Source organism: Polypterus senegalus, chromosome 5, assembly GCF_016835505.1.
Source record: "Polypterus senegalus isolate Bchr_013 chromosome 5, ASM1683550v1, whole genome shotgun sequence".
NCBI lineage: Eukaryota > Metazoa > Chordata > Cladistia > Polypteriformes > Polypteridae > Polypterus > Polypterus senegalus.
The window spans coordinates 52,454,833-52,481,021 of NC_053158.1; the positions used below are offsets into that span (position 1 = coordinate 52,454,833).

Sequence of the window (26,189 nt, forward strand, 5' to 3'; positions counted from 1 at the left end):
CAAAAGAGTCTTCCTGAGGTCTTCTACCGTGCTTAAAATGATAATATGAAAACTCCTACCAGTGTCTCATTTATACTGGTATACTGCACACTACTCGGTGGAGAAAAATACGTAATAAACATATATCGTTCATTTGAAAATGCTACGTATATGCTAATTATTCGTTACATTTTTTTTACATTATGGCTAATTTAAGTGCAAGTAGGAACTTAATACCTGTTGCGCTTGTAACCTGTGTTGAAGCTGAAGCCTTAGTTGATTAGGCTGACTTGGTACCATGCCAGCAGGCCGCAACCCAGGCCTTGCAGGGAGACGCAACATTTGATAACCAGGTCTCTGTCCCATCTGCGCAGCAAGAGGGTGAAAACCTGCATCTTGCATTTGAGCATAATTCCCTTGGGTCATGGGAGTAGGAGCTGCATACTGCTGACTGTAGATAGGAGGTTTCTGATCAAGAATTATACCAGTGTCCTGGATAGGAAACTGTTCAGGGTCCACTGCCTGACTCTGTAAAGACAATACAAAAAGGTAAATAAATACAGGATGGTCCAGATCTAATTATGCAGATCCAGATCGTCTGGATGACTTTGATTCTTCATGTCGTCAGTTTGCACACTTCTCGATGGTCCGGGATTTTTCGGGTGATTTTCTATGTAATAAACTTAAGTTATAGCATAATGAAAATTGCATAATTAGGTCTGGACCACCCTATACATGCTAATACCCCCCCACCAAACTTCACTTACTTGAAGTTATCAAATATTAAATACATCACCAAAGAAACTACAATCTTAACGGTTACGTTTAAAGAATCATTGCTTCCATGTTTTTTCCTCACTAAAATATAAAGCATATTTTTTGGAAAAGAAAGGCAATGATACACTTAAGAGACATGTATAAAGAAGACACAATAAAACCATTCCAGTCTGATATGTATATATGTATTTCATTAGCAAGTTTCAAATCAAGTCCACTATAAAACATATGGGATTCAAAGCAAAGAGTTTAGGCCTCATTAATATAGGGACTCTTATCATTAACTTGGAGCAGAATGCTTGTGATTTGTGAGTAATTCAGTAAATAAATTCAAATAATAAACAATAATAACAACAAATAAATAATAAAACATGTGGTACAGTTTAGCCAATAATGTATTTCTTATATAGCCCTAAAGCACACAAGGAATACTTTAACAGTTCTTGCTATTTATTTGACAGCCATTCAGCCTGGACTCCCTAAGATAATGACAACTTGTAGATCTTGGGAAAAGCAATAGAGAGACCTACCCTTCCAGGAAGGTTGGGAATGCAAATCAGTGTCAAAAATGGGGTAAATATAATACATAAAATAGAACACAAGTAATCTTCTTCACAGATCTACATAGCCAAATCTATCGCTGTCACTTCAGAAATACAATAAAAGAATAGCCTAAAGTGCCGCAGGCAGTCAATTGGTTTAAGTTCCATAAGTAGTTAAATTGAGTCACCTTTCTGTAATCAAAAGGTTTCAATAGATTTTAGTATAAATGCATCTGTATCTGGAAGGTCTATCTTGCGGTGACCTACACAACAAACACCAAAGATCACTCTAAGCAACTCTGTGTAAAGCTGACTGAAAAGTAAAAGTTAGGGGATGGATACATGAAAATATCCAAGCCACTGAATATCCCTTGGAGTTCAGTTAATTTAGTCACTGGAAAATGTAAAGAGTACAGCACACTTGTAAATCTCCCTAAAGCATGCCACTCCCAAAAACTGAGTGATCATACAAGATGATAACTAAAAGCCCATTCAGACTCGGGCATAGGCAGCTGCAGACATGGTCACGCACAGCTGACAAACACCCTGGTCTGTTTATAGATCAAGTGTTCAACGCACACTGAGTGACACTGCAGTTGAATAAGCCCCCACTATTTCCCTTTGTTTATTTCTTTGCCTTTATATATCAATTGTGCAGATATTTCCATTTGTGCCTGGAAAAAAACTTTAATTTTCGCCCAACGTCTGGGCAATTTCTCACCATGAATCTAGGGACATCTGGCTATCACTGTGTGGTAAATACTGGATTGTGTATGTGCAGGGAACACTTCACACAACTGTTTCTCAAACAAGTGCATGGGTTCTTGTCTAAGGCTTGTGCACAGGGGCATGCAGTTACAAGATTTTTAAAGCACGTGGTTGGTGACAGAAGGGTCTGCATGCCGGGACTGATGGCAAGAAACTTACAACTTGGGAGAAGATTTGGTTTCCAGCAAGACAAAGACCCCATGCATAAAAGTGAATCTACATAGAAATGGGCTTTAAATAATATTAATGTCCTGGAGTAGTTAAGTCAGAGCCCAGTTCTCAACTCAACTGAGAATTTGTTGGTGGACTTAGGAAAAGTTGCTTATTTACAATCCCCTTGCAACTTGATGGAGCTTGAGCTGTTTTGCAAACATGGATGGAGAAATATTCCAGCATGTATAAGCGTGCAAAGCTAAGACAAAACTATCCACGCAGACCGAATACTATAAATGCTGCCAAAGGTGCATCTACTAAATGCTGGTTTGTAATTAATCTAGATCAGCGGTTCCCAAACTGTGGTACGGTACGCGGAGCCTTTAAGGTGGTATGCATCGCGAACCCTGAAATTTAATTTATCTGTGCAAAACCCTTTATGACAAGCCTGTTGTGAGCAAAAACCAATGAAACTGTTTAAATACAATAATATGTGGATTCCCAAATTTAGTGTGGTATGAAATTTCGTCAACTGAATAAATAAAATCTATTATTCGAATCAGTATTTAGTTCATTTAATGCTACCATAATTCTGTTTCGCGGAAGTCAACTTCTACTTCTTCACTGTTTGAGCTTTTGGTCACTAGATGAAAGCACAACGCCGATACTATTTAGTCTTCGGTAACTCTGCCTCACAGAAGCCGCTCGCGTTTGTTGTTATACGTGCACTGCCGCTGTATTGTATCGTAGTCACTAGATCTAAGCACAAAGCCGATACCATTTCGTCTTCGGTAACTGCATCACATACAGGCCAAAGGCAGGATTTAGTTTTGGGGCGGAATTTATTAATTTATGTACAGGCACAAATGTTTTCATTAATTTTATGCATAATTTCTTCCAATTTTTTTACTTTTATTCAGATTTCAGGGACATATGCATCAGTATTGACCTTCTGCATAGGCATAAAACAATTATTAATATGGTTTTATTCATTACTTTGTATTTCAACTGAATCACTTTTTTCCTTTTAGTATGTATGTGCTTTACTTAAAATAAAATTGAATGAGCCAGTAAACAGATAATCCCTGCAGCTTTCAAATGTGACACTATGCATTACCCATGTACCAGTATTGAAACAAGTGAAATGGGTGCACACTCATGCCTGGGATAATTTACAGGATAATAAAATTGAAATTTTAAAGATTACCTGGCTAACCAATGCAGGGATTCCCAATGCTCTGTCAATTTCCTCCAAGCCATCAAAATCCTTCAGTACAGAATAGAGCTGATTTAACAATGCCCCTTCATCATTTGTTGCATCTGCCGGAGGACAAATCAGCTCATCTTGGGAATTGTTGAAAGGAGGTCTAGAGGATTAAGAAAAGTATTAATGAGGAAATTTTCAAATTCATCTTTCAATATGTACTCAATTCAATATTGGTTATCACTACTAAAGTCATGAAAACAAAGTTTTTCTGCTATCTTTAACAACAACTTTTAACAAGATATCACAGCTAAAAAAAACATGAAAACTAACACAATTATAGTAGTGAACATTACAAAAACAATGTTTCTGATTCTGCCTTAATTAAAAACTTTAAGGTCCAAATGACTACATAAATTACCAAAAGAACAGCAAAAACTACTTTTTAACTATATTATGATAATCATAGTGTTTTAATCATACATAACCAAATCAATATGTAAGCACAGCAGTAAGCCTATTACTTGAGCAACAGTAGTTGCAATCTGATTTCCTGATGTGCTGCAAAACATGGTTATTTATACCTTTGGAGTGGCAAGCAAAATGATAAATAATGACCTCCCAGCCACATCCCCAAACAAACTACCAAAATAGTATTATTCTAGAGAAGAACACTGGGTCTTAGCTAGTACTACCTATTGTTTAACACAAGGTTTCTCACTATATACTATACCTGAGATAATCTAGAATGAAATTTTGTTAGTGGTGGGTCATACAAGACTTTACTGTATCTTGCCTTATTGAACCTATTGTTGATAGGGTCATATGGTGTAGGATATGACTTCTCATAGCTGTAAACAATTCAAATTAGTGATACCAATGTATGCTACTTTAAGGAAGGCATCATTAACCCATCAACTGCATAACACATAGGTGAAATATAAAACATTTTTTAAATTCAATTATAAGAACTGTGCAAACTTACCACTTATAACATGCTATTTACAAAAGCAAACAAAATCCACACCAACTACAAGGTATTCATTTTAAACTAATTGTATGTTGACTGGCATTAGTGGAGTGTTCCAACCTTTGCTTCTTCTCTTACCAGTCAAATTTTTAGCAGGACTAACAAACATTTGGTAGATTTAAAAAGAAAAAAATCTATTTACCTGTTTTGATTGGTAAATGATGCCTGTTCAATAGGCAGCATGCTGTCTGGCCAAGGTGCAGTCTGATTGGGTGGAGCCTGTTGATTATATTGCGTTCCTGCCATGCCAATGTCCAGCTCAGATTGTGCTGCAATTTAAATAAATGTTTACTAAATGTTTCAGGAATTTTTTCATAAATCTCAACATTTTCCATTTTCCATGACCGAAAGAACGAGATCGCGAATACAAGCGGCTAAAATGAGTTTCTGCAGGGTGTCTGGGCTTTACCTTAAATATAGGGTGAGAAGCTCAGTCATCCAAGAGGGGCTCAGAGTAGAGCCACTGCTCCTCCGCATTGAGAGGAATCAGAGGAGGTGGCTTGGGCATCTTATCAGGATGCCCCCTGGAAGCCTCCCTGATGAGGTGTTCCGGGCATGTCCAACCGGGAGGAGGCCGTGGGGAAGACCCAGGACACACTGGAGGGACTATGTCTCACGGCTGGCCTGGGAACACCTTGGGATTCTCCCGGAAGAGCTAGAAGAAGTGGCCGGGGAGAGGGAAGTCTGGGCCTTTCTGCTCAAGCTGCTGCCCCCGTGACCTGACCCCGGATAAGCGGAAGATGATGGATGGATGGATGCATTTAGTAGACAAATCAAATGAATTTAGCAAATTTCTACCTAAGTATTTAAACATTTGTTCCCATATAACGCCGGTTTTTAAAATTAGGATAACATGAGGATCAATCCATTATTTCAAAATTCCTGCAAAAGTAGTCTTTGTTGTGTTTTTAAGGTAACTCGTATAAAAGATCAGGCAATAGTTATGAATTACAAAATTAATACATAAATCATGAAGTAAATACACAATGAATCACAAATTTAATGTAGAATCAATGCAAAGGATTTTAAGAAAATGGTGTAGCATTTAACAAAATGCTACTTGAACAAGTAAAACCTAAATTTGAATGTCTTCCAAAAAGGCAACTTGAAAAGAAGGCAATAAGAAAATAAGGCCAATGTATTAATCAAATTGGTACAGAAAATGACACACAGACTTGTCAAAGTAAAAATTAAACGATCAAAACGACTGTTGACATTGAATGCACTGCTCAAGACTGATTTAATTGGCAGAATACTCATCTCTTAAATATGCACACATTAAAACGTGTTAAAACTCCATAAATACTATCCTAAACTGTTCATCACCATCAACAACTTGATAATTATATTCTAAACAGGTGTTTTTCAACTGGTACGTCATAGAAATGACAGTGTAATGCGGTCCTGACATGAGAGAGACATGCTCCTCAGGTGGTCAAGACCTGTCTGAGGAAGACAGGACTACCTGGAGAAGCCAAAATAAAAGTAGCTCTTTGATCCCAGTTTGCCGATAAAACAGAGAGCCGTTTAGCAGCTTGGAGACGTGCCATGTGTCCATCTGCCTGGGTACATGTTCACTAGAGACTCTCGCAGAGCTGAGGGACCAGTGGAAAAACAAGTTGCTTCTGACTACAGGCAGTTAGGCAGAGACAGTACCACTTGTATGAGCGGATAAAGGAATGAAGCAGCTGGAACTGCTCATTAAGTGCTGTGTCTGTGAACCGCAAACTCTGAGTGGCTTTTTTTATTTTTTGCCACCCCCCTTTGAAGAGTTTATCACATATATAGATTTAATGCTTTTGTGATTGGTAGAAGCGTGGTGTGCCTATTGGTTTGCTCCTGGCATGCTAAAAAAGTTCTGTTTAAGTTTAAGCAGCTATCTTGCTTAAAAACAGAAACAGTACAGCACTTGGATGGTTATATTGTATTCTTTGAAGTCTGCAGTATCTTTACTAATTTATGCAATCATGGGTAGGGATAATCATTAAACTTATATTTCATAGAATTTTATCATTATCTTAGGGCAGTCAGCACTGTAAAATGGCTGTATTTAACTCGCCAGTTTGTCAGAGGGTTTTAAAGACTTATTTTGGTTTTAGTGCCACTCAAAGATAACTGATTTAGCATTTATGTAGTATGACATTGATTTGATCCTCAAATATAAGCATTATATATTTGGGGGGCGAGTAACTTTCACCTTAACAAATTTTCTGTAGCACTGCATCAAGACTGGTATAAACCACCCTCTCCACCTCCCTTTCCTCCCAATCCCCTGCACCTACTAGTCTTTGCTCCTCACACACATCGATGAGACTTGGGCACCAATGACCATGTCACCAGTCTACCAGGTGTCCTCCTTTGGACCACTTTTGGTAGGTACTAACTATTGCACACTGGGAAAACCCCAATAGACCTGCTGTTCTGGAGGTTTTCTAACCCAGTTGTCTAGCTATCACAATTGGTCCTAATATATCACACACCTTCAAAGATTCAATTGTAACGAGATAATCAATGTTACTCACTTCACTTGTCAATGGTTTTAGTATTGTGGCTGAGTGGTGCATATTTTCACTGCATTCATCACATTTTAGTTTAAATTTGCAGTAATAGCAATTCATTTGACTTAAAAAACCCAAAAAGCCATCACAAATGTACTGTTTCCTAATAATGAAGAATGTCTTTTTAGCAGCACCACTAATTGTGCCATTGAAATTCTGCATAGCTGCAAATGTATTAGATTTGATTTTATTACAGGAGTATGCCTCAATTGTAAAAGTGACATTATGAGTTGAAACATTCAAATGTCTAGTAAATGTGGCATTTTTGTAGCAGACTCAAAATTTTTTATTTTTAAACTAACGTAAACAGAAGCCCGTTTTGTTACTTTGTTAGACGAGTGGTAGACACAGGATGCCACTCTGTTTAAATGCTTCCATAATTTTTACCTGCAACCACTATAACTTGCACTCTGTGTGTAGTGTCCATATTTTTTCCACATCTGCGTGGGCTTTCCTATGACAAGGTAACAGCAAATTGGATTTATGGAAAAGCATAGCTATAATCCCATCACTTACACAGTCAAAGACTTTGTTTCTTATTCTTTGTTTATTACATTTTTAAATAGCCAGTGATTCAACTTGATTTCATTTTTTAAATTTGCTTATTCAACAGCTTGGTACTTGAAGTGAAAACAGGTGTAGCTTAGAGCTAAATGGTCATATCATTGTTCTTTCAACGCATGCACAAATCATGTATCTTTATTTCTGAACTCCCATCATAATGGGAAACAACTCACAGTAAGTCTTCATTTTCTTTTTTCATTACTGATCTTTAATGTCCTTAAATAAAAAGTCAAAATTCCAGTAATCACTTTCTGAAACGTAAGCACCGAGACCTGTTAAAAGGACTTCAAAAATAAGCCTATAATGCTATACTAATACACAATGTACATAAACCATGAATCTTGGCACAGTTTTTTTTTTTTTTTCAACAATGCACATGTAATCTGTGTCTACCAGGTAATGTCTCACCAGTATCATGGTGATGACAGTCACTGATTAGATATCATGCAATTTAATAAGCCTTCAATTTAAACTTTTTGTTTTAGAGTCATTAAATTAGAATTTAAAACTTTTTGTGTTTATTCAGGTAACTATTCAATGGACTCTGCAGTTTTATCTCCAAAACAAACCATGTATTCACTGCTCAGTTGTTATGTGAATTTCCCCTTGGGATTAATAAAGTATCTATCTATCATCTATGATCAGCAAATAAGCAGCACCATAAAACTCTGTTTAATGCTTCTTTATCTCCAAAAGCTAACAAAACACTACTTTCAACACATGCCACAACTGGGTTTTCTTCAGAAATGTACAGTTCATTTTAAAAGATCATACATGTAGAGAAACTAACTAAAAATATTACAATATGCAAGCTTTTGAGGCAAGGGGCCGGAGTTGCCTCGAAAGCTTGCATATTGTAATCTTTTTAATTAGCCAATAAAAGGTGTCATTTTGCTTGGCTTTTCTCTACACTCATAATGGCTAACATGGTAAAACACAAAAGATCATGCATATATTAAAAAAGGCAGAAACTACAATTATTGTATGCAGTAATTAATGTTTCATTTTAACTGTCAACAAAATGGCATTGAATTTTTTTTTTATATGGTGATCTTTAGCCTTAATTCTATTTTTCGTTTGCCACTAAAGTAATTCAGATATATTCCAACTAAAACATTTGGGTGCAATTAATATTTTTTACACCTCTCTTCCAAGCGTACTCTTCAACATCACCCCATATTATATAACACACACAGAGGTCTGAAGTATTGCTCAAAATAAAACAAGCTCCAATGCAATTTACCTCATTTCATTGAAATATGACTATTGTAGAGATACTTAAGTAGAATAGCTTTCAGCTTAAATCCACTATTTTAGGAGGCGAAAAAAAGAATGTATAAGTATTTTCATTAATATTAATTTTTAATTCATTCTTGTTCCATGCACACTTGTGAGAGAACAGAGGAAATCCTCAAATAAAAAAAGCAGTGAGACTCTGGCAGAATAAACATCAACAATGAAAAAATACAAGCAGCGTTGGTGTCTTCCTTAGAAACATGTTTATATACTTAAGAAAATGTTCTTAAATCAGAGAAAAAAGGGTCAGTATGTTAGATATCTTGTTTATCAAGGTGTATTTTCCTTATAGTTCTTTTGTGCAAGACAGAAATCCTAGAAGGGATGCTGGTCCATATATGCATACATACTCCAGCACTTCACACTGACTCAAACAGGGCTAACTTAGAACCACCAAATAATCTAATATGCACATCAATACAGCTGAATTTACAGCTGAATTAAAAAAATAAATAAATAAATAAATAATAAAAAAAAAATCCTTTAGGAGAAGTACTTGCTACTGATCATTTATTACAGGGGACACTAACTCCAGTCCTGGAGCATTACTGAATTCGTTGGCACTAAGCCAATTCAACTTTTCTATTCAAGTCATAAAACAATTATTAGAGGAGTAAGACCACAACACACAAAGGCTTGCACACATTAAAAAAAGAAAGCAACAAATCGATTTCTTCCGATTTTGTTAGTTGGTATTCTACCTGAGGCTACAAATGTTTTAAGGCTGGTGAAAATAAACAATTACAAAATTATTAATTCCAAAGTACTGGAAATAATCCAACTGATGGCACAGTTTAAGCTTTAGCTTTTTTTCCCTAATGCAGACCATTACCTAGAGTATATTTATACATGTCTCCCAGTTTTATTGATTATTAAAAAAAAACTGCACTTATCTAGTTACTTCTTCATGGATTACATCTATAAAGAAATTTGGGTGAAGAAGCTTACACTCACTCATGCCCATCATTTGGGATGACAATATGGGTTTGGGTCCTTGTTGACCAGTTGGCCTTATTGGAACTCCTGTGGAGGGAGCTCTAACCATGCTGCCTGCTCCTTGCTGCATTGTTCTGTTGACAGCTGTTGACATTCCCGAGCTGGTGCTGCTAACAGCAGGCCCCTGAGGTCCCCAGTCTCCGGAAGGCATGCTAGATCTTGGGGGGTTTGAGCCAAGGATCCCTGTGTGAAAAACAGTAAATATTATAAATATACAATGATAAAATTTTCAATGTGAGCTATATATTACTGGACCTCTTTAGCTTAAATAAATGTCAATGCTGAGTGGACTTTAAATCTTGATTACCAAATCAATGATTTACAGAGCAGCACATTAAAATATTTTCTCAGAGAAAGGCAGAGTTGCTCACTAACCGATGACACAAGCAGTTCATGCTCTACATAGTGAGAGTACTGCATCTCTTCTTACCACGCAAGTACAGGACAGTAATAGAAAGCTTGGTTTATAAAGATACTTGAAGCTGAAAATGAGGAGAGAACAAGTGTCGTGGTATGTGGGTAACCCTTTACTTCCTTCCGCAGGAAATTATTCACTTCTGCTGCCACTATCGTCAAATATTTTCCAGAACTACACACCATAACAGCAATCAATTCATGTGTTTAGGCATTTTGATACACAAGTAGAATTTTTATATTAAACAGATATTTAGGGCCAATTAATTGTTCAGTTTCTGGGTTGACAGGGCCGCAGCTCTGTTAGATTTACCTATTTGTTGGAGTTGGGCAAAGAGGATGAAGACAGAGCTACTTCATGGAGAGAAAAGGGAAACTACTGACAGGAACTTTCCACTGTTAACTTATTTCAATTTAAGTTTACAGATGGGGAAACCCTCTCTCCTTCCACTGAAGGTAAAACTACTCTGGATAATTTATTACTGCTTACTGGAATATGTGCTGCTTCTATAGGATGAGAGATCCTGTTTAAGTTTAAATAATAAACAAAAACAAAATAATTCAAATATAATATGAGGAGAAAATCCTTTAACAAAATGCCTAAGTCACTGTAAGCACTTGGATACAACTTGAAATGGTCTACATTTATGAGTGTGGTTTTCACTTTGCCAAACCAGATATTTCTTATTCAAACATTGAAGAAATCTCTACTACTGTACTTTGGCTTGCATTATTTACTTTAATAATATGATCACTAAGTACTATATAATTAGGTCAATGAGTTTTTATTCATAAATGTGCAGATTAACAAAAACAATAAAAAAAGAACAGTTTAAGAACTTTTAATCCAAAAGTAATTTTAATCAATCGAATAAACTCATTTTAAAATGTTTCCTCTAATTTGACATTATTTTAAAAACTTGGTAAAATCCATTGCTTTGTTGATGGTAAACTTGAGCATAATGCAGTTAAAAATAGAGACTGACTGAGAACATGCCTTTTCCAGTTAGGTTGTGTTTTAGCTGAAAAACGTGCGAACATTTTCTCTCTCTGCTGAAAAATGTGTATTGCTTTCAACCAAAGTTATAAAAAGGGGTGACAGTACATGGACTATTTGAAACAAAATGAAAATCTGAGAATTTAATTTTCTTAAATATTACAAGGCTTAAAAAAACACACAAACACTTTATACATTACACTGAAGCAACACATGTACAATTTGTAACTCTGTAGTATAATTATGTACTCATCTAAGCCTTTACTTTCACAATTTTTCTTCATGCCACTCCTTGAAACAATTTTGGTTTACCAAAAGAAACAGGGAAAGCTTACTTTTTCTTAAATTGATTGGTGTTTTGTGCTCCAATTGACCCATCTTCTAGCAACTTTTGTTTTTTTTTTATATATATATGCTGGACTATAGGTGCTGGGGACAATGCTAATAACCCTGGACACACAAGAAACAGCCCTGAGCACACACGTCAACATATAGACTCTAACTTAAACCAATGTTTGTTAATCACTTTTGAGTCGCAGGGCCTGTTGCCAGCTCGTGAGCAGACCTAAGAGATGGATACAGCCTTGCAAGACTTTTTATCCTGTTTCTAATCACTCTCCCTACAACTTATCTGACCTCCTGGTCTCAGTTCAATTTTGTTTCCCGTTTTATGTACTCATGCTCATTTCTCCCTCCCCAGCGGGTGGAGGAGGAGCCAAGGGTGAAACAAGTACAATTAGAGACGAGATAAAAAAAAATACTTCACAGTAAGACCAAAGAAAAATGTATTATCAAAGGAGTTTATGTCCATATGCATCTTCCTAAAATTACAGGATGTCTTTGCATTCTTTTAGAGAGCTGTTCCTTTGCAGAGGTGCAAGACTAGACCAACCCACACGGCAGAGGGTTTAAGCTGATTGCAGCACACAATGAATCACTAATAAAGGTATTTATTATTGTGATACATGAGACTTGTGAATGACTACAGTTGATATGGCATTTCTCTGACTCCTGTCTGTGTGAAAGTGTGTTTTCTCTCAAACAGAACCAGCAGTAGACTAACACTTTTCTAACCTTCAAGAACATAAATGACCACTGCACCATTCAATGGGGTTTGCTCATCACAAACATTCACCAATATTGTTTACACAAAAATGTATTCAATGAGCAGACAAACAGAACACATTATTTAATAATTTTCTGTGGGTTGGTGATGGGCATTTTGGAAGTGAGCTTGAGTCTATACTAAAGTATTTCACCATTTCTTGTAGCTGCAAATAATATCTGTAAGAAACTGCTGGCAGTAAAAGGCTATAAAATGTCTGGGGGAAAAAAAATAAAGCCACACACACACACACACACATAATTACAGTATTAGAAAGCACACCAACCATTTCAGAATGTTAAAGGAACCTTCAACAAAGCCACTGAATTAAATGTATATACAATATCCTTTGTATAGTGTGTCTAAGGTTTTTAGTACACTTTTATATAATTAGACATTCAACAGCAGAATGCATTTTTGAATATTGATTAAACTGAAAATTGGTGGTACAGTGGTGATGAGCAGCCTTGTGTTGGACAGTAAAAAAATCTGTTCTTACATCAAATAAATGTTTAGTTCTTTTACTGAAATGTTGTGGAGGAAAATAAAGGGAATGAATATACATTCTTAAAGATTCAACTAATAAAATTACAATTCAGAACAGAAAATGTGGTATGTAAGTGAAGTCTTGTTTTTGAATAAATGTTTGTTAAATCTGTCCTTAAGATTTATAAAACTTATTGTTACTACTTAAATTTTGACTCCAGAAATGGTAAGAATTAATGATAAAGAATGGCAGAGAAATGATGTTGGGACATTTGAGAGGAGAATCGTTGATGAAATCAATTAAAAGAAGAAAATATATATAGGAAAAAGGGCAAGAAGATTTAAAAGCTAGCACATAACAAGGAACAGGTAATGGATACAGAGATGTGAGTGGAAATTCCACTAACAGGGCATCACGGCAAAATTAGACCTAACAATAAGTCAGAATACAAGCCAATACCAAATTCAACTGATATAAAATATGCATACCTGGATTAACTAATGATGTCTGATTTGATACCATCCCTTGATTTCCCACAATTGCAGGCTGTGACATAATTGAGAAATGACTGTTCCTCATAGGTGGAAAAGGTCCTGCAGTAGTCTGAGATGGCAAATTCATGTCTAAAGGCATGCGAACAGCTGGACCTCTGCCAGAATGACCTCCCCGAGAATTACTGAAGTCTACAAGGAATAAAAATACACATATGAAAAACTGACTTGTGAAAGAAACAATAACCAAGGTTGCTTATTAACGGAGATGCATAAACTCTCAAAACAAAGAAGGAAAATGCTCATAAAATTGAAGAAAAATATGAATAAATTGGGGAGCAAAATTAGAATAAAGACTAGGTCAGTATCCACTACTTACAAATGGATTTGGTTTTCTCCTGGGATTTATATTCTCTTTTCATGCCATTTTAAAGTTAACATTCAATTTAACCATATTCACAATACAGTGTTGTGTGATTAAAATCGGATGTGTTATATAAGAGTGAATTAAAACTGAGAATCTTTCACTAAATCTCCTAGTTGCCAAATTACAAAAAGGTGACTTGCAACACAACAGAACATAATTATCATAAAACCTAGCAAACTAATCAGAAGCCAACTTTAATCTACCTAGTCTACATTAGCAACTGAAGGTATTTCTTCCCCTGCTCTTAAAACTGCAAAAAAGAATTAAATATTATAAGATGGTATATATTTAATGGCAACAGAAATTTCTACTGCCTAATATAAATATGAAGCAGCAACATGTACGTGTGTAAAATGTGTGATCATCTGGAGGTTTAAAAAAAAAAAAAAAAAAGCCAAAGGAGCTAAAAATAATACATTTTCTGTACAAGCATCATATATTTTGTTCAAATCATAATACTGCAAAACACCAAGGATGGGCTTTTTTGACTAATTTATACTTTCAACATCATTTGTCCAGCCATTGGAAATTAGACCGATAAACTGTTTCTCAAAAGGTAGTTTGTGCAGTAGACACATGCATGGAAATGACTTCATCTTATATCTTTGTTACTACTGTATATACAATGTTTTTCAACCAGCATAGAAATAAGTAATTTCCAGAATGAGGACACAGATGCTGATGGTTCTATTGTGCACACTAAACACCAAATCAACTGTTATATTGTAAACCTGAAAATGTTCCATTAAAGAAAGTAAAAAAACTCAAATGTATTAATTTAAAATTGTTGATCAAGGACTTCCTGTGTACCACCTAGCAGAAAGACACTTTCCATAATATGTTTCCCTACTTTGCATGTTTTTTCCCCCCAATCAATGTGCTGTAGTGTGAAATATATTAAAGAAAAACATTTCGCAATGTTCAATCCTTGCCAAGTTCATTAACAAATTTACATAACTTTGCAAAAGTCTTCTATTTCTTATAAAACCATAAGCAGCTTATGAAGTCTGTGACTAAAGAGAAATTCTACACAGAAGGCAAGCGAGTGAATGTGCACTTCTTGTCCCCATCTACTGGCAGAAAGTGCAATGAAATGAGTTGGGAAGCAAAGTGGTAGGTAGCCTTTACTCCTGTGCTTAGCAGTAGCTAGAAGCAGAATTTGACATTAGGCTGCAAGTTTACATAAGCATTTATTGAGAAGAGTTCAACAACAGTTTTTACGTTTATTTGCTTTAATGCTGTCAAACTAAGGCCTGGAAGCAAACCTCCATTTCAAATTCAGTGTGGCACTGATATAGGTCTTTGGACATTTAAGATTTGTTCTTAATCTTCAACATTTCTTTTGCTGTGAAAAATCTGATCTATAGCTACAGATTTCAAACAGATACTATTACGGTTAAAGCTAAATGTACATGGCTCAAGCTAAATGCACCTTGTAGGAAATCTGTAAATAATGCATCTCTTATCATGAACAGACACACTCTTGAAACACTACTCCTTTTATTGTGCAATGTGGTAATTTATTTAAGTGCCAACAAACAGTAATGCAGCCCAAGAACAAATTATTCATTGACCTCAAACCGAGGGCTTTGTTGGGTTGGGGATAGAAGAAAAACAAATGAAGATAACTCTGGCATCTTATTCCTCTTACCTCAACTGTGGTAAGCAGAATTTGGGGAAGGTATTACCTCCTGGACAAGCTTCTAAGTTTTGTGGTTATTAGAAGCTTGTCCAACTACATGTCACTGGTTCATAACTCTATCCATCAAGCTTGGCAGAATGGGAAACTGACCACTTTTAAATGGTCCGTTTGTGGGAAGCTTTAGTCTACTAGTACCTAATCTTGGATTATAAAAAATTAAACTACTAAAGTTCTGAATAAATCACACTTGGATATTGGTATGAAGTACATGATGCACACATTTCTTAGAAGGTATCTCTTATGAAATTAGACTTCTTGTCTGGCAAGGATTGAGTGCCCAGTATAAGTGCAAAGTAAAAATGTTTGTACTCTACAGTTTTGATGAATGGCAGGAATTTCTGAAGTACCATAACATAAATGGTATTCTCACTTTGTTCTTACAGATGGTCAAGAGTATGGGCCATTTTTCATGTACACCAAAACTTTTTCTCAAGATATGTTATGAAAATACTGAAGTAGGTGAACAATAAGTAGAAACAAGAAGTACATGTAAGCTCTTCTGTCCTAGATATTTAATACGTTCTAGGAATATGTTAAAAGATCTACCTTACCAAAAATCACTGGATCCTGCAAAAGCTTTCTTAATTCATATGACACAAGTTATAAAAAGAATGTCTGATGGAAACTGCATGATGATGACATAGTATAATTTGGTAAGGTATGACAGCTAGGCGATATTCAAAGGTTAACTTATGAAAAGCTGAAATGCAGCATATAAAACTCCAGCACTTTGATGGGCACATTAAGTTCCCATCCTCTCAGCATGGTGAAATGTAGTTAAGGACTGTGTAACAGTCTGCTCATTCAGAGTCTCATTATGGTTAATATTGTATATCTTAATGATAACACTCTCTATGCCCAGACTTACGATACAAGTATTTTTTTGTGATGACACAGGAAACTGCTACATATTACTAATGACTTGAGAAACTGTTTCCATGTAAAACTGCTCTCATGGCCATTTTAATCTGCAATAATACAGTGTTCTTTTATTTATCCACACGATGGTATGAACAGCAGCACAGGAAATTCTGTGCTAACATGCTTTTAGCAACAAGCCACTGAAATGCTTCCTCTAAACTGTTAATTTTAGATCGAAATGCAAAAATGGTCAAAGAAATGAAGATGTAAACATTTATAAGAAACATTTATTAACGGACACTTAGCAGACAGTGGTTATTGCAGAATTACGTGCAAAGGACCAAAATGGAACCTCTGCTTTAAAACAAAACACAGTAATAAGATTTGAGAAAATGAAATGTACTTAAATTGATCCCTTCAACCATAAAAGGCATCTTATCACTTGTGCAAGTATGGTCTGCCCATCCTGATATCATGAAGAACAAATTTACCAATTTCCTTATTATTTACTTAGCAGTATGATTCAAAATAAAATAAAAGGAATATTCTATGTAAAGCATACAATACAGTTACAAATGACATCGTTTTTCCCACTAACATGAGTCAAAACAAATTTGATGTTAAGATAAATGACTTACAAATGATGAAAGTAAAAAACTGTACGATAAATAAAATTTTGTATTTTGTTCTTTTGGGAGTTGGTTCCAGTATACCTTGCAGATATCTGGCTCCAGAATGTTAGGTTTTAAACAAATAACTGTTGTAGAATATAAAGTAAGAAGTACAAAGTTTGGGCTTCCTCCTGCAAAATTAATTATTTTTCGTCAGATTTCCTACTACAAAATTTGGAAGTTGGAGTGGTTTATAACCATGGTTGGTGGCAAAGCAAATAATTGGTTATCATCTTGGTTTTTTAGTTTGCTCAATATCAAACACACTTAACCATTTTATAGGGGATCCTTTAGTATTTTTCACCTTCAATCCAACTCTAACAACTACACAGAAATTAATTCAAAATTGCATTTTGATTCAATTATACCAGCTGCATATGCGGTAATATATCTACTTGCTGGAAAAATGCTCATTCACATTATATCAGCCAGTAATGAACTTTTGCCACAAAAGTACTAGTGCCCCTATAGGCAAAGCATGGTATAGGCCACTTGGCTGGTTCAAACAGGGGCATCACTGGAGCAAAAACGAATATTAAAATTAACTACATCTATCTGTCTTTATCATTAACCATCTTTACCCAATATGGCACAGAGGGAAGCCAGAGTAACACAAGACAAGTTTGTTTGCAGCTGCTACTTTAGTAGTTCCCTGTCTATATATGGCACAAGAACCGCACAATCGCCAACCACGGTTATAACCAAAAAGTGTTTCTTTTTTTTTTTTCTTAAATGTTCACATTACTTTTTAAAAAAAAAAAACTGAATAGCCATGCAGCTCACAACTCACAACAACAACAATCATAAATTGATTCTCAACACATCTTCATGCAGTTTGATTTTTCACTTGTATGCATCGATTTTTTTCTCTTATTGTGTGACCATTTGCTGCTTTAAAAATATTATTCCTAATAAAAATACAGAATGTTTTTTATATTTTATACCAATATACAAATAAACTTATTAACTGCTTAGATGGTTATAGCAAAAGTCCCTGTCTCACTCTGGATGGAATTGCTAAAGTATTATGTATATTCACGGGCTACACAGAATATTATGATTGGCATTTACATTCATGAAATTTAATTTCTGTAAGAGTATATTAGTGTCCAAAATCCAAAACTTGCTCAGGGGCAACACAAGAAAGTATACAAGAGCACTTTATTGCATTATTCAGCTCTTAAAGTTTAAGGGATGCAGCTTCCTGTATTGATTGTCTCCGACAAACTCTGCAGGACTTAAATGTTTGCTTTCCATGGTTAGTGAATTGAAAATTTTGGGCCTTAAGACAGCAAAAAAATGGTAAAAATCTGAAAAACATTTACAATGATGTGAGCCAAAAAGGAGAACTTTCAGATCATGAACAATTTGTAAAAATACATAAGTACAAAAGTAAATACAATGCTTAATTCTACTTTCAAAGAAAGAAACTTTTTCCAAAATACTGAACATTAATTTTCTAAGATTTTTGTTTACTCTGCAATAATCAATTCAAATGCAAATAATTTTTGTTTGACATTATGTAACCTGCTTAGTCCTGCTGGGGCCTGTCCTAGCTATCATAGGGTGCAAGGCAGGAACTCTGGACAGGACACCAGCCTATTGCAGGGAGAACACTCACATACACAACCAAACCCCAATCACATACTAGGGCAAATTTGCCAATCAACCTAAACTGCATGTCATTGGCATGCAGGAGGACAGCAGAGCACCTGTAGAAAACCCACATATAATAAGGTTTAATTCTGAAGCTATTAAATACTACTACTGATTCTGAGAGGCAGTTTTCCCACATTAATATATTATCTCTTCGCTAATAGAAGACTGCTAAGTCTAGAAAGAGAAAATAGCTAACCTCCAGTAATCAAAAGGTACAAGTGCATTTTAATCAGACTACCTTAACTATAATAGATTTGAACATATAAGGTCAAAAGGTCCCAGACTAAAACAGGAACCATGCAATTAATAAAGTATCTTAAGCATGGGGAATGCACCATACGAATGAAATTCATTATTATTATTATCATAATTATTATTCACTTAAAAGTACAACAACTTAACATTGCCAGGATTAATGACATTAGGTAGGGCTTCAAAATTATACTTATTCAATAGAATGAACATGAAAAACGCACTGTAATCCTGTACAAAATGTGTATCTTGGTCAACCACATAATTAAGAGTCACTTACTACTTTGGGTCATAGTAGGAAATGGCTTTTGTCCTAGAGATGATCCAGGACTACTTTCTCCAGTGATTTGAAGTATATCATTAATGATGGCTTGTTTGTCGATTGCAGCAGGTACAGAAGCAGGAGGAGGTTCTGAGAACAGCTGAAGCTGGCTGTTCTGCAGGTCATCCAGAATGTCATCCAATTCTTTCGACTGCAAAAAAATAAAAAAAAATGCTTCTGTTAATCTACATGTCCTAATTTGATTTCCACTTCCTATGCAGTCATTTATAAATACATAACATTAAAAAATTAGCAATTGACTAAATTTGTGCCTATATTTTGTAGCAAAATTTATTTTGAGTATCATCTAGAAAATGTGGTATGTGAGGTACTTGAACAAATGCAGATAAATAAATTGATGCATTGTGTTAGAGAATAAAACCCAAAACCAACATAATTCATATTATATTTAAGAATTGCTGGATTCAAAACAAAGAAATTTACTAAAACTTTGTAATACACTTTCTATAAGCTGGTTATTTTCACTTGCACTTCAGTACCCACAGAAAGGAATAAGGTTTTACTTTTGTAGCTTCTGCAGGTCTTCTAAATCTACCAGTCCATTCATTAATTTCAATTCATCCATCCTCTTCTGCTTATCCGAGATCGGATCGCAGGGGCAGCAGCTTGAGCAGAGATGCCCAGACTTCCCTCTCCTCGGCCACTTCTTCTAGCTCTTCCGGGGGAATCCGGAGGCGTTCCCAGGCCAGCCGGGAGACAAAGTCCCTCCAACGTGTCCTGGGTCTTCCGCGGGGCCTCCTCCCAGTCGGACGTGCCTGGAACACCTCACCAGGGAAGCGTCCAGGAGGCATCCTGATCAGATGCCCGAGCCACCTCATCTGACTCCTCTCGTTGCGGCCATTAATTCCAAAATATGCATTATTCCACAGCAAGGATGCAAGAAGCCAAAGCCCATGTCAGCAGTAATGAGTACAAAGTGAAAACAATACCCCATGATATGGTACCAATCCATTATAACCAGAAGGAGTTCATGAACTACAAATAAAGACACCACTATGATCACACCTAATGGATCAACTATTGCAAGATGGTAAAGCTAACTACAACAGCTATATAAAATGTAAAGAATTATGCGCTACTGATGTTTATACTACTGTTTTTGTTTTTTGTATGCATAAATATAAAAGGTTAGTTTTACAGCATTTCTTCGTCACTTTGGTACATTTCTCATATTAGAACTGAAATTCTCAAAAATGTTTGTTCAACCTCCACATCATCTAGTCACTTGGGCATACCATAAAAGCAATGTCTGATTGTTTTGTGCACACTGAATGCTTTGAAACTTTAAATGTCAATGATTATGTACAAGTGTCTGCTGTTTCTACCATTATCAATTTCTTATGTCCTGTTGATCAAAATGTATATTATACTGGTTCTCTATTGGAACAGTCTAACCCATCAAAACTTCAAAGCAAGTGGTTCATTGCACAAGTCATTACACCCAAAATAGTTGATCCATCTATCAATCTGTCGAGCATATTTTCTGTACACTTCTATTATACTTTTTTGGTAAATGTGCCTTGAATTGGAGAATTGCTCTCGGGTGAACTTCACCAATGAAGGGGAATGTTTGAAACATTAGATCAACAAATGATTAGCCAGTCCACTAAATACTGTAGTTGAGAGATGCATCTCATGAACCTTCAAGCATACACATGCAGGCCACTTTATTAGATACACCTGAGCAACTGCTTCATAATGCAAAGGTCTATTCCTCCAATCACATTGCAACAACAATGCAATTAGGCATGAAGAGATTGTGATGACAACCTGCTGAAATTCAAACTGAGCATCAGAGTGGAGAAGAAAGGTGACTTAAGCAACTTTAAACATGCCATTTCTCATCATTATGAACTTGGAAAACCAATATCTGAAAACGCTTTGCTATCTTCTTGTAGCCTTCTCCTGCTTTGTGAACATCAATAATTTTATTTTTCAGAGTGCCAGGCAGCTGCTAAGAGGAGTCCATGGCCACCGATTGTTGGAAGAAGGTGTGAGGAATCACAAAATTTATACCGCTTTGCCATTTGCATCACCTGAGGTTTCCTAACTACGATTGTGAACAAGTGTGGTACAGCGGGTCCACAGCTCAGATTAAAAAGGCCAATTTTTAAACAGTCACTGCACTCGCGGCTTAAAGAGGGGGCGTAATAGTGTAGTCTTGTTTTAATTGTCTGGGATTTTTACCTGTTTTAATGGATTATTTATTTAATGATGCAACACTGCACTATTTGGACACTGTTGATTTTGTTTTTAAATAAAAGCACCTTTATGCACCATCCACTTGCTTTGTTGTTGACGTCTTTACTATCCTTCTCATCCGGTTACATTACAGATGGTGTTGGATTAAAGGGCTCCCAAACTGGAGACGGGAGCTTGGAGCAAACCCCGCATTGTCACAAGCAGCCAAAGCTCTAGCAAGTCTGAGACCTTAGTAAAAGATATCTGGGAGCTCAGAAATTTTGGGGTGCCCAAACTTTCGCTTGGTGCTCTTTTCCTTTCACTGTACAATTGTACAAAAACAAAACAATAATCTTGCATAAAATGCTGAATAGAACTGTGTCATCTTTATATGCCTTTTGGTCATAAGTTAATCTTCTGTTTTTTTTTTTTTAAACTATTCACAGTAACAAACATTTTAAGAAAGGGTGCCCAGACATTTGCATACCACTGCTACGGATATATGAAGCTTATTTACTGTATACTGTAATTTGCAAGGGGAACACTAATATAAAGCATTACAGTAAGTATACAGTACTGTACGGTGTCTCCACAAAATGCTTGAATAACTGAGAATATGGTTGTTCTCCCAACAGTAAGCTGCACCTTTTGACCAGCCTTAGCCATTGTAAGGCCATGATTGAGAAACACTGTCCACAACTGTGGCCCTAATTTAATCAGGAAAGTGCTTAGGTCTTTGGCCTCTACTATCTCTTCCTCTGTTTTGCCCCCAGACCAATCCACCAAGCAGCCTTGTTGCTCTTCTTTCTGGTTGTTGACCCTGTTTATTTGCTTGTTGTTCTTCCATTGTCATTAATTAAACTGTGTTGTGCTCAATCAGTTCTTCCATTGTCATTAATTAAACTGTGTTGTGCTCAATCAATATACATTCACCGGCCACTTTATTAAGTACACTTTGCTACTACCATGTTGGACCCACTTTTGCCTTTAGAACTGCCATAATTCTTCATGGCACAGATTCAACAAGGTTCTGGAAACATTCCTCAGGAGTTTTGGCCTTTATTGACATGATAGCATCAACATTAGCTGCAGATTTACTGTACATCCATGAAGGTGACTGTGGAGGCCATCTGAGTACAGTGAGCTCATTTCATGTTCAAGAAACCAGTTTGAGAAGATTTGAGCTTTGTGACATGGCATGTTATCTTTCTGGAAGTAGCCAATAGAAGATGGATGCACTGGGGTCTTAATGGGTTTGAAATGGTAAGCAACAATATTCTGGTAGGCTGTGGAATTTAAATGATGTTCAATTGGTACTAAGAGGCCCTAAGTGTGCCAAGAAAATATTCCCCACACCATTATACCACAACCACCAGCCTAAACTGTTTATTCAAGGCAGGATAGATCCATGCTTTCATGTTGATACCAAATTCTGACCCTGCCATCTGAATGCCATATTAGAAATTGAGACTTATCATACCTGCCATAGTTTTTACTATCTTTTATTGTCCAGTTTTGGTGGGCCTGTGCAAACTGTGGCCTCAATTGCCTGTTCGTAGCTGGCAGAGGTGACACCCAGCATAATCTCACACTGCTGTAGCCTATCTGCTTCTATGTTTGACATATTGTGGGTTCCGAGATGCTCTTCTGTATACCTCATTTGTAACAAGTGGTAATTTGAGTTACTGTTGACTTATCAACTCAAACCAATCTGGCCCTTCTCCTCTGGCATCGACAAGGCATTTTCACCCAGAGAACTGCTAATCACTGGATATTTTCTCTTTTACAGACCATTCACTGTAAACCCTAGTAGTCTTGTCATGTGTGGATACTGTACTGTTCCAAGTTTTATAGTGCTTCTCAAAGTTTTCTTTGTGATGAACAAAAAATGTTTACAATGAAAAAAAGTTACATCTAACGTCTCATTTTCATTCTGTATCCATACCTGTATTTCTATAGAAGCACATGAGACAGAAGCTGTAACATGCAGGCAATCATCCTGCTTTAGCTCCCATCTTCAGATTAAAAAAACACCAGCGGCCCAGAGTCAGAGTCATTGCTGGGGCAGACCTGAGAGTGTGAGGAAGAGCAGGTCAAAGCTCTGTCTTAAATGTTCTAAACATTGTGCAACAAGCACGTTATGCGGCAAGGCTGATAATGCAGAGGGCAACCAATGACTTTTCCCTTGAGTGTACTGTTTGCCAGATTCCACAGAGCAGCTACGGAGCTGTTGTTTATAGAGATGGTGAATCATAGGCAAACCTGGTTACAATAGTATACATATTTTCCCCATATTTGTAATTTCAGTTATAATGAAGTGTTTTTATTGGCCTATGAATTTTATTACAATGGGATTCCACCTGAATATACACAGACACAAATAAACAGTATATATGAAGAGTGACAGTATTTTTTTGAAATCTCACTCAATCTTCTGTTTTGCATTACTATATTTTTTGACTACCTCACAGGGGTGACTGAGGGTTCCTTTTCATACTTCAACAGGAGGAAACTATTTGCGCCTTGGACATAGCAAATACTACCATTAGATTAAGGGAGATACAGAGTGTCACTATAGAAGACAACAATGTCTTTGAAAACATGCTAAGTAATCAAAATCATTGATAATCAATGATGAAAACAGTTACCAATCAATGTATCTGACTGATGATAAAATTCAAAGTTACATTCATACGAAAAATTCCGGGAACCCCTCTCAGCCTGCATAATAATTTACTTTCAACAAAAAAGATAAACAGTGGTATGTATGTCTTTCATTTCTTAGGAACATCTGAGTACTTGGGTGTTTTTCGAACAAAGATTTTTAGCGAAGCAGTATTTAGTTGTATGAAATTAAATCAAATGTGAAAAACTGGCTGTGCAAAAATGTGGGTCCCCTTGTAATTTTGCTGATTTGAATGCATGAAACTGATCAAAACTGATTACTTGCAAAACCAAATTGGTTGGATTAGCTCGTTAAGCCTTGAACTTCATAGACAGGTGTGTCCAATCATGAGAAAAGGTATTTAAGGTGGTCAATTGCAAGTTGTGCTTCCCTTTGGCTCCCCTCTGAAGAGTGACAGCATGGGATTGTCAAAGCAACTCTCAAAAGATCTGAAAACAAAGATTGTTCAGTATCATGATTTAGGGGAAGGCCCTAAAGAAGCCCTTTCTGCACTCACGCCGCAAACAGAGTTGCTTGTTGTGTGCAAATGCTCATTTAGACAGGCCAGATTCATTTTGGAACTAAGTGTTTGGACTGATGAGACAACAATTGAGTTATTTGGTCATAACAAAAAGCACTTTGCATGGCGGAACAAGAATACCACATTCCAAGAAAAAACGCCTGCTACCTACTGTCAAATTTGGTGGAGGTTCCATCATGCTGTGGGGCTGTGTGGCTAGTTCAGGGACTGGGGCCCTTGTTAAAGTCGAGGGTCGGAGGAATTCAAACCAATATCAACAAATTCTTCAGGATAATGTTCAAGCATCAGTCACAAAGTTGAAGTTATGCAGGGATTGGATATTCCAACAAGACAATAACCCAATACAGTTCGAAATCTACAATGGCATTAATAATATTAATCTTTGCATTTATATGGCGCTTTTCTCACTATTGAGAGCGCTCAGCAATTGCAGGTTAAGGGCCCAAAAGAGCAAAATCCCTTTTTGGCATTTATGGGATTCAAACCGGCAACTTTCCGATTGCCAGTGCAGATCCATTGCCTCAGACCCACCAGTCCACCACATTCATGCAGAGGGAGAAGTACAATGTTCTGGAATGGCCGTCACAGTCCCCTGACTTGAATATCATCGAAAATCTATGAGATGATTTGAAGCAGGCTGTCCATGTTCAGCACCCATCAAAATTTAACTGAACTGGAGATATTTTGTATGGAAGAATGGTCAAAAATACCTCCATCCAGAATCCAGACACTCAAAGGCTAGGGGAGGTGTCTAGAGGCTGTTATATTTGCAAAAGGAGGCTCAACTAAGTATTGATGTAATATCTCTGTTGAGTTGCCCAGATTTATGCACCTGTCTAATTTTGTTATGATGCATATTGCATATTTTCTGTTAATCCAATAAACTTAATGTCACTGCTGAAATACTACTGTTTCCATAAGGTATGTCGTATATTAAAAGGAAGCTGATACTTTGAAAGCTCAGCCAATGATAAACAAAAATCCAAAGAATTAAGAGGGGTTCCCAAACTTTTTCATATGACTGTACATATTACATACATTACTTCATTCAGCCAGAGTAACATTGACCTTATTTTAAGATGTAGTGGAGACAGAGTATGTTAATAGGGAAGAGGATGGATGCGAGGATTTCTAACCCAAGAAATCGCTGCAGTTCCTTTAGGTCACTGGGGGAGGGGTACTCAACCTACAACTTCAAATCTGATAAGAAATCCGTATCTAGCGAGATCTGTTTTTAAAAAAAAAAAAAAAATGTCCGCAATCTTTAAGGAAGACTATTCATGAGCACCTGAAATGAAGATATTGGAGTAATGGTGATTCCAGGCTCATTTACATTCGAGGATAATAAGCGTTTTTCATGATACTTTGTAATGGTAGTTCAAAATCCCCATTTGACAGTGCAGAATCCAAGTCACCAAGAGCATGGATAACTACCTCTGTAGAGTATCTACTTTGATGACTACAATGGCAACTTATGCCCTTGACAGACAACAGCATTGCAAGTGTTAAGCTAAACTTTGTAGCTA

The 26,189-nt window shown here is 36.3% G+C and overlaps 1 protein-coding gene across 11 annotated transcripts in view; it reads right to left on the reverse strand.

Moving 5' to 3' along the window:
- ncoa2 (nuclear receptor coactivator 2) overlaps positions 1-26,189 on the reverse strand; it is a 297,572-nt gene that overhangs the window by 41,218 nt on the left and 230,165 nt on the right. For 9 of the 11 annotated variants that reach the window (XM_039754630.1, XM_039754627.1, XM_039754625.1 and 6 more), the window contains 6 exons: positions 19,214-19,406; positions 13,359-13,553; positions 9,820-10,050; positions 4,596-4,722; positions 3,427-3,586; positions 217-507 (listed from right to left, as the gene is read on the reverse strand). In XM_039754630.1, the coding sequence (XP_039610564.1) occupies positions 217-507; positions 3,427-3,586; positions 4,596-4,722; positions 9,820-10,050; positions 13,359-13,553; positions 19,214-19,406 (1,197 nt within the window). The remainder of the gene's footprint in view (positions 1-216; positions 508-3,426; positions 3,587-4,595; positions 4,723-9,819; positions 10,051-13,358; positions 13,554-19,213; positions 19,407-26,189) is intronic. The other 2 variants (XM_039754635.1, XM_039754631.1) reach the window with 1 other exon arrangement.